The 16,781-nt window shown below is 33.4% G+C and overlaps 1 protein-coding gene across 1 annotated transcript in view; it reads left to right on the top strand.

Annotated features, from left to right (window-relative positions):
• Positions 1–14,488, top strand: part of NOX4 (NADPH oxidase 4) — a 165,881-nt gene extending 151,393 nt beyond the window's left edge. Inside the window, 4 exon segments of the mRNA XM_033205707.1 lie at positions 139–247; positions 3,161–3,229; positions 4,742–4,842; positions 13,951–14,488. Of these exon segments, the coding sequence (XP_033061598.1) occupies positions 139–247; positions 3,161–3,229; positions 4,742–4,842; positions 13,951–14,071 (400 nt within the window). The 3' untranslated portion in view covers positions 14,072–14,488.
• The last annotated feature ends 2,293 nt before the right edge of the window (positions 14,489–16,781 follow it).

Raw genomic sequence — 16,781 nt, 5'->3', positions numbered from 1 at the left:
ATATCAGATGCTAGAATGTAAATGACTGATTTTTCTATTGGTTGCTTACTAATGAAAAGTAAATTTTCAAAAATATAGGAATTCCTTAATATTTGCGTTTGCCATCCTAATCACTATCATGTTATTTTACTTTTAAAGGGATGACTGGAAACCATACAAGCTTAGAAGACTGTACTTTATTTGGGTGTGCAGAGATATCCAGTCTTTCCGTTGGTTTGCAGACTTACTCTGTATGTTGCATAACAAGGTAACATTAGGGTTGTTTCTAGTTTTGCAATTTTTCAAATTAAAATAGTTATATCTTTTATATTACAAAAGCAATAAATACTTGCCACAGATTAAATCATAGAAATTATGCAGATAAGTAGCAAGGAAATAAATAAGTCTCTTAAACATAAAAAAACAGAGATAATATCTGTTAGCAATTAGGCACACATCTTTTCAGATATGGATATTTGTGAGTATGCATATATATCTAATATATTTTAACATAGGAACATTCATTTCTATGTTTTTTGTTTGTTTGTTTGTTTGTTTTTTGGGGTTTTTGTTTTGTTTTGTTTTTTGAGACGGAGTCTTGCTCTGTCGCCCAGGCTGGAGTGCAGTGGCCGGATCTCAGCTCACTGCAAGCTCCGCCTCCCGGGTTTACGCCATTCTCCTGCCTCAGCCTCCCCAGTAGCTGGGACCACAGGCGCCCGCCACCTCGCCAGGCTAGTTTTTTTGTATTTTTTAGTAGAGACGGGGTTTCACCGTGTTAGCCAGGATGGTCACGATCTCCTGACCTCGTGATCCGCCCGTCTCGGCCTCCCAAAGTGCTGGGATTACAGGCTTGAGCCACCGCGCCCGGCCTCATTTCTATGTTTTAACATATGGTGTTTCACATGAAAATGTATGCATATGGCTGAAGGTGATGAGGGAAGACAATGAGGGAAATACCGGAAGGCACCTGCTGTAACACCTTCCATCCTTTGTTCTGATAGCTCTTATCCTTGATTTGCCATCTTTAATACTTCAAATCACCAGACTTTTTGGTATACGATACAAAATCTCAACAATCCCCAAATTCTGTGTTTTATTTTTTGCAGAGATAAAGCAGGCATCTTTTCCTATCCAATCTGTAACATTTGACCTATTTATCTTTATTCAGATTATACAAGTGATACACATATGTGTCCTTGCTACAAATATTTGAAACAATTCTGATAAAGTAAAATCCTCTTTTACTACCTTCCCTACCTAATCTATGTAAACGGAGATAACTCTTAAGTGTTCTATAAATCCTATCGTACTATTTACATTGTTTATGCAAATTCCTTTATTAATTGATTACTATGTCTTGACTATTTTTTGATATTAGTGCATATAGAGCTACCTTATTGTTTTCCCTGGTGCCAACAATTAGAGATGGTGGACCTACCTGATTATTTTAGAGGATTTCGTTGTATGGATATATCTAGTTTGCTGAACAATTCTCTAATGTTAGATACTTTTTTATTACAAAGAACGCAAAGAACGCTGAAATGGATATCATTATATATACCTCTTTGTGCATGTGTTCACTCATTCAGTCATTCTATCATTCAGTGTATATTTATTTATTAACTGATTACTATCAATCTGAAACTATTCTGGGATCTGAAAAGTCATCAGGTGGAAAAATAAAACCAAGTTTCTGATCTCACGTGGTTTATATTCTAAGGGGGCAAGATAGACAACAACCAATAAATACATCGAGCATCAGGTTCTGAGATTCGGGTTAGGACAAAGAAGGAAGGGAAAGTAGGAGTAAAGAAGCGTGAACAGTAGAGGGTGTGTTAATTTATATTGCATGTTCAGGAACACCCATCAAACAAAATGTTATAATGCCATTTGGGCAGACTTGGCTGAAGTGAATGAGCAGACTAAACACATATTATGGAGAAAAAAAATCAAGATAGAGAAACCTAACTTCATAGGCAAGAGCTCTGAGGCAGTAGTATGAAAGAAGAGAAAGGAGATCTGTGTGGATGAAGCACAGTAAGCAAGGGAAAGAATAGTAGGAGATGAAATTAGAGAGATGGTGGCTGTGCTTTTCGGGGAAGAGGTGGATTACATAAGGCCTCCAAACATTTGCAAAATAAATAATAAATAAATAAATAAATAAATAAAAATTAAATAAATAAAAAGATTGGTTCTGGGTATGTACCTAGAAGAATTAAAAGCAGGGAATTGGACAGATGCCCATAGAAACATTATTCACAATAGCTAAAGGATGGAAACAACCCAAATATTCATCAATAGATGACTGGATAAACAGATTATGATATACGCACACAATGTAATACTATTCAGCTCTAAAAAGGAAGGAAATTACGACATATACTATGTGGATGAACTTTGAAGACATAACGCTAAATGAAATAAGCCAGACAAAAAAGCACAAATATATTATGCTGTCACTTATAGGAGGTCCCTAGAGTAGTTTAATTTGTAAAGACTGGAAGTAGAATAGTCTCTACATATGCATCCTTGCTAAAAATATTTCCAACAATTCAGGTACAGTAAAATCCTCTCAGGTTGCCAAAGCCTTTGGGAAGGGGGAAATGAGGAGTTGTTGTTCCATATTTTTTTGTAGACTATTTATTTTTGCAGGTATATTTTTGCGTCTTGCATTTTTGCACAAGAGAAACCAGAGCCCATTGCTGAATAAGCAGAAGGCAGAAACAGGAAAAAGCGTCTGTTTTGTTTTGTATTTGCTAGCATGCATAAGTTAAATCACTATTGTCTTTTTTTCTCAAGAAAATCATGTTCTTGATGAGTAAACTGGTACAATTTTGAGACTCTTAAGGAATAAAATAAGGAATATTTCAGAAGGACTAATATTTGAGAATATTTGTATAGCATTTAGCATGTTAAATTTTGTATCTATGAAGATAACAGAAAATTATTCCCTACCACTAGCACCATCAGACCTCATTCATACCAAGAGGCCAGATTATTGTTAGAATCTGTTATATATATATTTGTGTGTATGTGTGTGTGTGTGTATTCATTTTCTTATAGATATTGATTATGATAAGCTAGGTTATGTTAAATTCTCAATCACATATGTTAGAATAGGAGAAAATCTGAGTATACTCACAGAATTTTAATAAGTCTATTCCTTTTTCTGTCCTCCCAGTTTTGGCAAGAGAACAGACCTGACTATGTCAACATCCAGCTGTACCTCAGTCAAACAGATGGGATACAGGTATGTGGTTGATGTTATCGTAAATTAAACAAGCCTCTTGATAATAGATTTACTGTAGGAGCTGTGGTGGAAGAAAATTCCTGCAGGTGGTTTGAACAGAAGTTTCCTAGAGGAAGGCCTCCTTTGGAATATGTCCAGAAAAGTCATAGCTTGTCCTTGAAGTCAACCATATTATGCCTTCCATTTGTCCTCACAGGGAGCTGGGGCAGACTCAAAAGGTCTGAGTCTACCCCTCCCCTCTTCACTATCGCCTTAAGTTCTTCTAAAATTCAGACTACACATGAACAGCCTTGTGATTTCTTTTTATTGAGGGGATGTTTTATGTGGAGAGAGAAGATGAGTTCATATACAATTAAGCTTATTTCTAGACAAGGGAAATTAAAACATGATGACAACCATCATGCATTATTTATTTACTCTTCTAGGCACTGTGCTAAGAATTTCACATATATTAGTTTATTAGTTTAAAACAGAGTCAAGCAGTAAATGATATTCCCATTTTGCAAATGATGAAACTGATATTTGAAGACAACATTGAAGAGCTGGACTGGTGTATAAATCTAGGCATGAATGTATTAACAAATTTTATTTTAGTACTTTTTGTCATACATTTTCACAATACTTCGAATACAAAATTTGAATGTTTATCAGTTACCTCAAATCTAATCTAACCCTAATTTTTCCAGTCATATTTCTACCCTATCTGGTATGTAAAAAGTATTTCATTTTACTACTCTCACGAAGTAAGTAAATATCACTTTTCCTCCTGGTATTGCTATAATGAAGGTATGAAGCATGATTTGCATTTGGTTCTCAGTTTGCCTGCCTGGTACTCAGATACTTCCTCCTTTCTCTGCAATTCACTCTGACTCTTCATATTGATTTAGATCTAATGCTCTGTTAATTGCAAACAGGAGCCCATTCACAGCCATTTATTGATAAACCCCATTTTGGAGTTCTGCTGTCTTGAGCTGTCTTGTCTAGGATCATTTCCCAAATGTATGATGATAATTTGTAGTATTTTACTTATATAATGAGCCAAATATGACAACTGTATTTATGGTGCAAAAATACTTCAATGAAGTGTATGTGCTGAGCCTTTTTGAGGGTGACCAATTAGAATTCATTCTTTGTCTTACATTGCAGTTCTTTAAAGATGAAACAACTAACTGAAGTCCAGGAAAATTAGCCATTTGTCAGAATGGCATTCAAGGAGATTAGTTCTAACAATTAATTCAATTGAAAATCAAATTTTTGTACCTTTTTACCAGAATGGATTTTGTTTGTTTGTTTAAAAACAAACAAATGGAATTCAAGGAGATAATGGATTTTAAAAGAAAGGAGAAAGGAAATGATATTTTGAAATAATTGTACATAATAGGTTGCCATTTGATACTTATATTCTTTATATCACAGCAATTTAGTGGGAAGTCACAGCACCAGCAGAAATGATGTTAGAGAACTAGGTTACTTAACTAAATCTCGAATAATGTGGTGCTTTCTTTTTGGCAGAAGATAATTGGAGAAAAATATCATGCACTGAATTCAAGACTGTTTATTGGACGTCCTCGGTGGAAACTTTTGTTTGATGAAATAGCAAAGTATAACAAAGGGTAAGTACTATACCTCAAAAATTTGACATGTGGCTAATCAATTAATTAAAATATTTTCAAATAATTACGTGAGGTTTAAAAATGAATTGGCAATGAGTTTACAAATGACAAATTCACTGAAACACTCTTTCACTATCAGCGGAGGAAGTAAGGCAAGTGTCGTCCTACATTTTTGTAATTCCAAATAATTAAAGTTTGGCTTAGAAATAGTCTATAATGTATTTATGAATAAACTTTCCTACCTGATTATAAATTTGTAAAGACCTATATTAAAAATGGGTATTCTCTCCCACAGCATATATCAGGTGATCCTAGGAAAAGTTTTCAAAAGCATGTTTGCAAACAAAGAAATTTACAATTAGTTCTAACAGTGAATTCATTTAAAAATCACATTTTTGTACCTTTTTTTTACCAGAATGAATATGTTTTTTGTTTGTTTGCTTGTTTTTTAAAAAAGCTCTGCTTTGTAATATGCAGTCTTTAAACCGGGAATATTTCCAAACATATTATTTAGAAACTATAATTTTATAAATAATCTTGTTCTTATAGACTATGTGTCTATGATTTGAAGAAATTATTATAGAAGGAAAGCTTTCATTTTAGGGCACAGACCAGTCAGCCCATTTGTCTTTTGTAAATTTATCATAGTGCAGAGCACTGATCTATAAGAATTCTAAGAAGATACTGAAAACTATATAACCACTCACATATTTTTAGGTTTACATCTAAACAGTTTCATCATGAGTTTACATGGTTGTAAAAGATGTGATTTCTAACATATTGCAGATATTGACATTTTGTAATTAATGTAATTTCTTCAAACATATCCACTGGAATATAAATATAGCTAGATGATACCATCATTTATTATAAAAATACATAAACTCTTCTTTTAGCAGTTGGATGTTTTACATCATTCTTTTTCTTACATTTAAGTTATATTTCTGTCCCATTAACCCATATAATTTTATCAAAATTCAATATATTTTTACATTTGAACTAATCATATGTTTATTGCTAACCTAATCCTAATCATACTTCTGCAACAAGAATGTACATAAATTAAATATTTCATTTTAAAATTTCCTGTAATCATAAGACTCCGGTGTTAATTTTTACTTCTGGCTTATCATTACAATTACTTTATATAGTTGAACACTCCGTAATTTTTAAAATATATTTTTAAAAACATGAAAAGGATATATGACTATAAATGCACAGGCCAGCTTATTAAATGGATATTTTTTTAAAAATCCAAGTTAGGAATTCATGGATGAATATTATTTATTGAAGAAATCACTGGTTCAAGATGATCCCTATCTCTACCTTCAGAGATTTTGTTTTAGAAATTATAGAATGGAGCCTGGTAAGCAAAATATAAGAAGGAATAAAGTTACCCATGTGACTCAGATTACAGCCATATTTAAACTTTTGTAGTATTACCCTTCTCTTGATGAAGTAGTTTTGGCATAAGATGTAAGCATGATTTACAAAGCAGAAGTTCTTTGTAATATTCAGAGTTGAAATTTAGAAAAATTGATCAACCCATTTTTGGTTATCTTCCTTTCCCATCTTTCTCCAGTATCACCCATCTTAGATGTGATAATCTTGTCATACTCCTCTGTCTCTTGCTATGCTTTGCAAACATGTTCCTCTTTAATACCATTTACTGACTTCTGACAAGAAACTTTTGTCAATTTTTCACTGTATATTGCTGAAAACTGATAGTTTCTTTGGCTGAATTCAGAAACCAAATCCCTAAAGAGCCCATTATTTACAGATTGAAATAGATCGACGCTGTTGGTTCCTACAGTTAGTTCTCAAGAAGTCTGATTCATTAGGCTGTTTGTGTTTTAGAGCGATTTGTGTGTGTGTGCGTGTGTGTGTGTGTGTGTGTGGTGTGTGTGTGTGTGTATGTGTATTTGGTAGTTTGTTCTTTTTCTGGAAAAAATGGAAAACTGATTTAAGAAGAGCAAATGTGCACCATCTGCTGTTGACATTTTGTACAACACTTTGACTTTGTGTATTGGTTCTCAGGCGGGTGCCTGAAATGTGTTAAACATCTTTTTTTGAAGGATTTTTATGTAGCATGCTTAGGGAAAGAATGGTTCAACATTCTTAAGGTCTCTTTAACTGGACAAAGGCACTGCGTAAATGAATGATTTCATTTAAGATGTAACATTTTGATTAACCTCATGCACATAAATTGCTGAAAACATATAGAGATAACAGTAGGAAAGACAGACATATACGTTAAGCTTTTTAAATATCATATGTTGGGCAATACTTTTTTTGTATTTAATATATATATTTTTATTATTATACTTTAAGTTCTAGGGTACATGTGCACAACGTGCAGGTTTGTTACATGTGTATACATGTGCTATGTTGGTGTGCTGAACCCATTAACTCGTCATTTACATTAGGTATATCTCCTAATGCTATCCCTCTCCTCTCCCACCTCCCCACAATAGGACCCAGTGTGTGATGTTCCCCTTCCTGTGTCCAAGTGATCTCATTGTTCAGTTCCCACCTATGAGTGATAACATGCGGTATTTGGTTTTCTGCTCTTGCAATAGTTTGCTGAGAATGATGGTTTCCAGCTGCATCCATGTCCCTACAAAGGACATGAACTCATCCTTTCTTATGGCTGCATAGTATTCCATGGTGTATATGTACCACATTTTCTTAATCCAGCCTGTCACTGGTGGACATTTGGGTTGATTCCAAGTCTTTGCTATTGTGAATAGTGCCGCAGTAAACATACGTGTGCATGTGTTTTTATAGCAGCATGACTTATAATCCTTTGGGTGTATCCCAAGTAATGGGATGGCTGGGTCAAATGGTATTTATGTTCTAGATCCTTGAGGAATCACCTCACTGGTTTCCACAATGTTTGAACTAGTTTACAGTCCCACCAACAGTGTAAAAGTGTTCCTATTTCTCCACATCCTCTCCAGCACCTGTTGTTTCCTGATTTTTTAATGATTGCCATTCAAACTGGTGTGAGATGGTATCTGATTGTGATTTTGATTTGCATCTCTCTGATGGCCAGTGATGATGAGCATTTTTTCATATGTCTGTTGGCTGTATGAATGTCTTCTTTTGAGAAGTGTCTGTTCATATCCTTGGGCAATACTTTTTAACTTTCAAAAAGTGATTATTTATTAAACCAGTAGGCATTAGTTTAGTATACTATGTAGAATACAAATTTAAATTGGATTAAACACTCCTGGGCCAGAGGTAATGATTGGTAACTCTTTGCTATGTATTCTCACAGAAGCTTTTGTAAGTTTGTGTGAGAGTATGTGTGTCTATTTATGAAAGTATATGTAAACATATGTTTGTGCGTGTGTGTGCTATATATATTTAAAATTTAAACTTTAGTTTTCTAACAAAAATTGAATCTATGACAAGTAATTATTCAGCTTACTTTGTTATTTATTTATTTATTTATTTTTTCTTGGCTTTGCTAGGAAGAACCAACTAACTTTTTAATGATGTATTTCTTTTGGTCATGGACAATTTCTGTGTAATTGTACCTCAAAGTATTCTAGAGTATAAATAGACTAGGTTTAATCTATCACATTTACTCCTGTGACCCTGAGTCAAGTGACTCAGTTCTCCTGAATCTGTAATGCAACGAGTGAATAAGCTCTCTGGAGTGATTAAGTTCTCATTATGTAAGATTCTATGTTTACAAATCTACATGAAAAAACAAGTATGAACATTTGTAGAACTAGTTTCTAATGTCTACCCCCAAACCATATTTTCTACTTAGTACCCTAATCTACCTCCACCCATTCCATCAAAGGTTATGTAGAGAGGTCTCTAGATAATTGTTGGATTGCAGCACTCTAATGCAAATTTAGTACAAATGAATTGCAAAGATTGCTTGTAGAATTCGAAAAAAAAAAAAGTAAGATTTCATTAAGTTAGTGAGAGTGACATTAGGGAATTCCTCAAATCACATACACACAAAGGCTATCAGAGTTAAGCTAGTTAATAATTGCAAAAGAAAATGTTAAAAAAAAAACCCACAAAGATCATAATATCCTGGGCGATTTAAAAATAATGATTTTTATTATTATTTATTTTATAATTAATACTTGATTTTATTATCAAGTATTTAAGAAGTACCTTTAGGAAATCTGAAAAACTTGCCAAACTAGTTCTATAATTGCCCTGTCAAAGCCAAGCAAGAAAACAATGGTATCTTATTGCCATCATACCGTGTTGACAGAAAGTTTACACAAAGAAACAAAATGACTCAATTCTCTTTTTATTTTAATGGAAGCTACATTATGGTTGAATAGTAATTTAAATTTCATTAAGTATAAAATCATTTCGTTTCATATGTTTTTATTTCTTTTGCCCACTTTGGGTTTAATTAGCTTTTTTATTTTTATTTTTACTAGTTTCTTAAAATGGAAACATAGGTCATTGATTTCAGACTTTTTTTTTAAATAAAAGTGTTTAATGCTATACATTTTCCTCTAAACATCACTTCTGCTAACTCATATACATTTTGACTTGTTTGTTTTCAGTTTCATCTTATTCAAGTATGTTCTATTTTTATATTATTTTTTCTTTGACCCATGGGTTATTTAGAAATGTTTTATTTCCAAATATGCGGAAATTTTCCAGGTATCTTTTTGTTCCTAATTTCTACTTAAATTGTTATTTGATCTAAAAATGAACTCCTTTTGATTCTAATCCTTTAAAATGTATTGACACCTGTTTTATTGCCCAGAATATGTTCAGTCTTGGTGAATGTTCCATATGCACTTAAAAATAATTTGTATTCCATTATTGTTAGATAAAGTGTTCTATAAATGCCAATTAGTTCCAATAGGTTGATAGTGGTATTCAAGTTTTCAATATGCTTGCTGAATTTCTGTCTGCTTATATTAATTACTGAGAGGAGAGTATTGAAATAATTAACTATAATTATGAATTTATCTGTCTTTGTGGTTCCATCAGTTTTTGCTTTATGTTGAAAGTTTTTAGTTTCAGTGTTTAAATCATTTACATTCAATTTAATGAAAATATGGTTGGGTTTAAATCTAGCGGTTCACCATTGCTTTGCACTTACCTATTTGTTCTTTCTTTGTTTTATTTTCTTTTTTTACCTTGATTTGAGTTGAGTATTTTTTATTATTCCACGTTTTTTCTCTAATGTTAGCTATACCTCTGTATTTTTTTTTTTTTTCTTTTTAGTAATTGCTTCAGGTCGTTGGTTCCCAAACTGGATTCCGCAGACCAGCATCAATTGGAATCTTGTTAGAAAAGCAAATTCTTGAGCCCTATCCAAGATCTGCCAAATCAGAAACTGTAGGGATGGGAAGACCTAGCTATTTGTGTTCTATGAAGTCTCTGAAATGATTCTGATGAAGCCAAAATTAAAGAAACATTGTTCTAAGTTTACAGTATACATCATTAGCTTATCACAGTCTATTTTATTTTTTATGTTTATGTTTATGTTTATTTTTTAGAGACAGAGTATTGCTCTGTTGCCCAGGCCATAGTACAGTGACATGATCTCGGCTCACTGCAATCTTGAATTCCTGGGCTCAAGAGCTCTTCCAACCTCAGTCTCCTGAGTAACTGGCACTACAGTTGCTTACCACCATGCTCAGCTAAGTTTTAAAATTTTTTGTAGGAATGGGATCTCACTCTGTTGGCCAGGCTGGTACTTTGAATAATATTATAACACTTCATGTATTTCCATTTCTTCCATCCTTTTTGCTATTGTTGCATTCACCTTACATATACAAATGTTATAATTCTCATTATTAGTATTTTTTGTTTTAAACATCAAGCACATATTAAAAAGATTAGAAATTAGACAAAATACATATTTTATATTTACTTACAGATTTTACTATTTTGCTGTTCTTCATTCTTTTGGTTAGATTCAAATTTCCATCTAATTTTGTTTTCCTACTTCTTGAGTAGTTTTCTTTAGTGTACTTTATAGTGCTGGTTTGCTGACAATAAATTCTTTCAGCTTTTGTCTGTATAAAAAGGTTTTATTCCATCTCAATTTCTGAAAAATCATTTTTGTTTGGCATAAAATTTGCTTGATACATAATAGTTGATGTTTTATATGTTAGTACTTTGAAGATATCACTTCATTGCCTTCTGACTTGCATAGTTTATGACAAGAAGTTCACTTTCATTTTTATATTTCATTCTTATATTTTCTGTTGATGATTTGTAATGTGTCTTTTCCCCCAGTCTGTTTGGTTTTGTGTTTTTCTTTTTGTCACTTGTTTTTAACATTTTATTATCAATTGCCTTAGTATAGTTTCCTTTGTGTTTATTCTCCTTGAGATTTATGAGATTTTTATTTATTTATTTATTTCTTCTCCCTTGGGCTTCTCTCATGTTGGACTGCAGTTACATGTATTTTTGACTAGTTGGTATTATCCCACGGACCACTGATGCTCTGTGCTTCTTCTTTCTTTCTTTTTTTTTTTTTTTTTCAGTTTTTGTTCTCTGTGGGTTGCAATTTGGATAGATTCTAATGCTGTTTCTTCAAGTTTACTTTTTCTTCAGCAATGCCTATTCTTTTATTAACTCATCTAGTGTATTTATCATTTCAAATATTGCATTCCATCTCGAGAATTTATGTTTGGGCCTTTAAAAATATTCCATCTATTGTCTCATCGTGATTATGCTTTTCTTTGAATATATGAAGCCTGTATATCATCACTGTTTCAATGACCATGTCTATCATTCTGGGTCTGTTTCTGTTGAATGCTCTTTCTCCTTGAATTAGTTTGCTAGGGCTACCATAGCAATATACCACAGACTGGGTGGTTTAAACAGCAGCAATTTATTTTCTCATAGTTCTGGGGGCTGGAAGTTTAAGATCAAGATGCAGGCAGGACTGGTTTCCTGAGATCTCTCTCCTTGACTTGCAGATGGCTACGTTCTTGATGCCTCTTCACATGGCTTTTTCTCTGTGCATGCACTTCCCTGGTGTCTCTATTTATGTTCAAATTACTTCTTATAAGTACACCATTCAGATTGGATTAGGGCCTACCCTAGTACCCTCATTTTAACTTAAATTGCCTCCTTAAAAGCCTTGTCTCCAAATGCAGTCATATCCTGAAGCACTGAGGGCTAGGACTTCAACCTACGGGTTTTGGAGGGGTACACTTCAGCCCATAACACTCTTAGTTATAGTTCATACTTTTTTTCTTTTTGAATTCCTGGTACTTTTTTATTGATATCTGTACATTTTAAAGTTTAAATGTTTGGTGCCAAATTTTGATTTATTTATTTTAATAGTTTTGGACTTGTTCTGACATGCAGTTAAGTTACTCAGGTTCAGTTGAATCTTTACAAGGCTCACTTTTAAGATTTGTTAGTGGAGGTCCAGAGCAGCCTTCGGTCCAAGCTTAATTTTACCAATATCCCCTCCACTCCTTGCAAATAAGGTGATAACCTTTCTGAGAATACAACCCATTGCCCTGTATTTATAGGACTTTCTATTCTCGTGTGTGTGAATGCAAATTATCTGGTGTGTGTGAATGCAAATTATTTGCAGTCCTGTGTAAACTCTGGCAATTATTTGTCCTGTTGATCTCTGATAGCTCTTTACCCACATTCATGAAGTTTCTTCTCATATATGAAGAGATTATTAATCAAACAAAGACTTGAGGACTCTTGTCTCCTGATCTCCAAGGCGTCTTTCTGTGGATCTCCCTTCCCTTCCATATTCTGTTCCACAAATTCCAACTGTTTGGCCTCAATGAACTCCGCTCTTTGTCTCCTCAGTGTAATCACCAATCTTTGCTGGAGTTTCCCCTCTCTGTGCTGCAGCCAGTAGATTGCCTCCAGGCAATAAGCAAAGACAGTGACTGTGCTTAGTCTTAGTATGTTTTCTTCCCTTTTCTCAGGGATCATAGTTCCATGCTATATAATAATAGCATATAATAAGTATATAACTATATATATAATATATATAATATATATATATATATAATGTATAATAATAGATATAGCTGTATAATAGGTATATAATAATATACCTATTATTCAGTGTCTGAAAATACTTATTTCATCTATTTGGTTTGCTTTTTTATAGACTTTTAATGTAAGAGGGTAGATCTGATCCCTATTACCCCATCATGGCTCCAAGTAAAATTCTGTTTTCACAGATTTTAGTTTCACTTTTCAAGGTAAAAAGTTTTAATAACTTTTTTTTTCAGTATTTACTATTAATTTTTGGTACCAATTTTGATGGATTCAGTGTCTTTTGTTCAGCATGAGTTATTCTGAGATAATTAAGACATACTGGATTTTCCCAAGATATGAGATGAAATATTAATCATTTTGACATCCTAGGAAGAATCAAATGCAAATCAAACTTGGGAAGAAGGTCAATTTGAAATATTATTTATTTCCTGGTATATATTTAGTCTATCTGTTAGAGATATGTATTATTTAAGTACTAAAATTTTATGTGTGAGAATAATAAAAACTGCTTGGCATTTGTTACCATTATTGCAGTGCATAAATAAAAAAGAACTAGATGAATATGTTTTTTGTTTTACTGTGAATATAAATTAGTTGTTAAAAATACTATTTCAAATTGGTAATATCTTTTTTCTTTCCTTCCTTATTCATCACTGTTTTTGCAAATCCATGTAGGAATTTTAGATAACTATGTGTAAAGTGTACAATAAAAGAAGAATTTACGTTGTCCAGTGTGAACTGAACATCTATTCAGAGGTCAGCTGTTTGGCAATTGACATCTATCAATTGTTGCTCTTAATGAGGTTGCTGGTTTCACCAATGACAAGTCATGAAAAGACTAAGGCAAACTAATCAATCTCTGCCTGATAATAAGCATATTTGTGCTCATAGGTACATTCTTTGAATTACCCTAAATTCTTGAATGAAAAGTATGAGGTAAATGAAATATTTTCCTGGTTGACATTTACATTTGGAAATAATTAGAAAATTGTTTTCCATATGTAAAACAGCAAGAAATTGACTTTGTTAATACTTTAAACCATGCTAATAAAGCATATTTCTTGTTACGTTCTGCCTAATTTTACACCTGATTTTCTATTTCCTCCTCTCTTGTTCTAGGAAAACAGTTGGTGTTTTCTGTTGTGGACCCAATTCACTATCCAAGACTCTTCATAAACTAAGTAACCAGAACAACTCGTATGGGACAAGATTTGAATACAATAAAGAGTCTTTCAGCTGAAAACTTTTGCCATGAAGCAGGACTCTAAAGAAGGAATGAGTGCAATTTCTAAGACTTTGAACTCAGCAGAATCAAACAGCTGTGTTATGCCAAAGAATAGTAAGGTTTTCTTATTTATGATTATTTAAAATGGAAATGTGAGAATGTGGCAAGATGACAGGTCACATTACATGTTTAATCTGGAAACAAAAGAGACCCTGAAGAATATTTGATGTGATGATTCACTTTTCAGTTCTCAAATTAAAAGAAAACTATTAGATGCACACTGTTGATTTTTATGGTGGATTCAAGAACTCCCTAGTGAGGAGCTGAACTTGCTCAATCTAAGGCTGATCGTCGTGTTCCTCTTTAAATTGTTTTTGGTTGAACAAATGCAAGATTGAACAAAATTAAAAATTCATTGAAGCTCAAATTCCATTTTCTATGTTGTGTATAAACAGAGTAGCTTTAATTTGCAAGCACTCCTGGCAAATATATTAGATGTTTGAAAACACAGCACAAGACTCTGTATTGATACGGGTACTTTGTGTCAATATCTAATTGTCTCCACTACTTATGCTAATACCTCTATTTGATATCTGAAGACTATATGCTAACTGAACCTTCCTCAAATGTTATTATAGTATCTGTTTTTATATATATTTTTTCTTTTTATTCCTCTCTCCAGGGAAATATGCCTTCCTTTAGCATGCATTAGACATAATGATTTAATAGGTCCCTTTCATCTTTATTTAATTTAACACTATTGCATGGTAATGAAAATATTCCTACTATAAATTATAAAGGGATATACATACTAATACCTTTTTGCTTTTTTCAGTATTTTTGTCTCTATTATTATTATTATTATTTTGTTTTGTTTTGTTTTTCCCAGGTAGAGTTTGTCTTAGGCTGTAGCCTCTTGGGATACTTAGTTAATTTGCACTTTGAGACCAAAGGACATCATGTCTGTCAGTAGGGACTGAATATAAGATTTATCTCCTTTGTCACACATTGGTTTATGATGGAGATACTGAAAGTCTAGTCACATTGTTGATTAGTAAAACCTGTATTTTACCTTCTAAGTAAGAGGAAATATGATATCCTTATTCAAACTTGTTTAGGATCCAGAATATTACTGTTGCACTTTTTGGTATCCTGAGTTTCCATAGGAAGCTATTGGGTTTAAAGTCACTGTTGGAACTACACTGTGTGATCTTATAAACTTATGTTCCCTGGCTATCACATTCCTGGCTCAGAACAATATTCCCCATTACTATCTTAAGAATTAAGGCATTCATGGCTCACGCCTGTAATCCCAACACTTTGGGAGGCCAGGACGGGTGGATCACGAGGTCAGAGTTCAAGACCAGCCAGACCAAGTTGGTGAAACCCCGTCTCTACTAAAAATACAAAAATTAGGTGGGTGCGGTGGTGGGTGCCTGTAATCCCAGCTACTCGGGAGACTGAGGCAGACAATTGCTTGAACACGGGGGGCAAAGGTTGCAGTGAGCCAAGATTGCACTGCTGCATTCCAGCCTGGGTGATAGAGCAAGATTCTGTCTCAAAAAAAAAAAAAAAAAAAAAGAATTAAGGTATTCATACAATTTAGTGATTTTATTTAGTAGTCAGCTATCAATTGCTTTCAAATATAACACATTGCTGAAGTCAGCAGTGTGACTTACCTTACCATTGTTAAAATGTTACACAAAACAACATGATAGATGCTACTGTCATTTTTTTGCTGTAATTCACCAATAACAATCAAGCATGTTAACCCATATCGAATGATATTACTTGTAGATATTTCTTCCTCTCCTTGAAATTCTCCTTTCTGTGGAAAGCAGATGAATCCAAGAAAAGGATGCGAAATGTGGAATGCTCATGCAGATTTAGCTCTGAAGGTATATTTAATAACTAGTATGTCTTGACAACAATTTTAGATTAAAAAGAATTTTCATGAAAACATTGAACAGAAAGAACTAGTAAAAAGAAACTTTCGGTTAATCCAGGCTTAATGTGCAATACTGACTTTATACTGATCATAATTTATTTATGTGATTATATTAAGGCACCTAATTTCAATAAAACAGGTAGAAGATTTTTCAAAAGAAAGATGATGTTTCAAAGTTGATCTGCCATTCCAGATGAGCCTCCTTGCTTATTTAAGTTCCAGTAGGTGTTCAAATGTTAAATGTTAAACATAGGTCATCTTTCCTTCTTCAGGGTTTCATCTTGCATGTTTAAGAGAACTTTGCTTTATTCTGAGGGATTAATTCTCTGCGGATCATTCTTAAAATATAAGCCTTAAATCACTAATTTTGGTAGCAATAAATGTTAAAATTGAAATGGTGTCCTTGAAATTTCTATAAGCTCACTATAACTTTGGAACAAATAAAGCAGCAACATTTGTTCACAAGATGATGCAAGTTTAAGAAACACACTCTGCTTTTCAGGAATTAGCATTTGCGCCGGCTGTGGCTGTGGTGGCTCACACCTGTAATCCCAGCACTTTGAGAGGCCAAGGCAGGCGGATCACTTGAGGTCAGGAGTTTAAGACCCACCTGGCCAACATGGTGAAACCCCATCTCTACTAAAAATACAAAAATTAGCCAGACATGGTGGCGGGTGCCTGTAGTCCCAACTACTCGAGAGGCTGAGGCACGAGAATCACTTGAACCGGGGAGGCGAGACGGAGATTGCAATGAGCCGAGATCGCACCAGTGCATTC

This window comes from Trachypithecus francoisi, unplaced genomic scaffold (genome assembly GCF_009764315.1).
Source record: "Trachypithecus francoisi isolate TF-2019V2 unplaced genomic scaffold, Tfra_2.0 Lachesis_group8, whole genome shotgun sequence".
NCBI classification, from domain to species: Eukaryota; Metazoa; Chordata; class Mammalia; order Primates; family Cercopithecidae; genus Trachypithecus; species Trachypithecus francoisi.
This window is presented reverse-complemented; position numbering and strand designations above follow the sequence as displayed.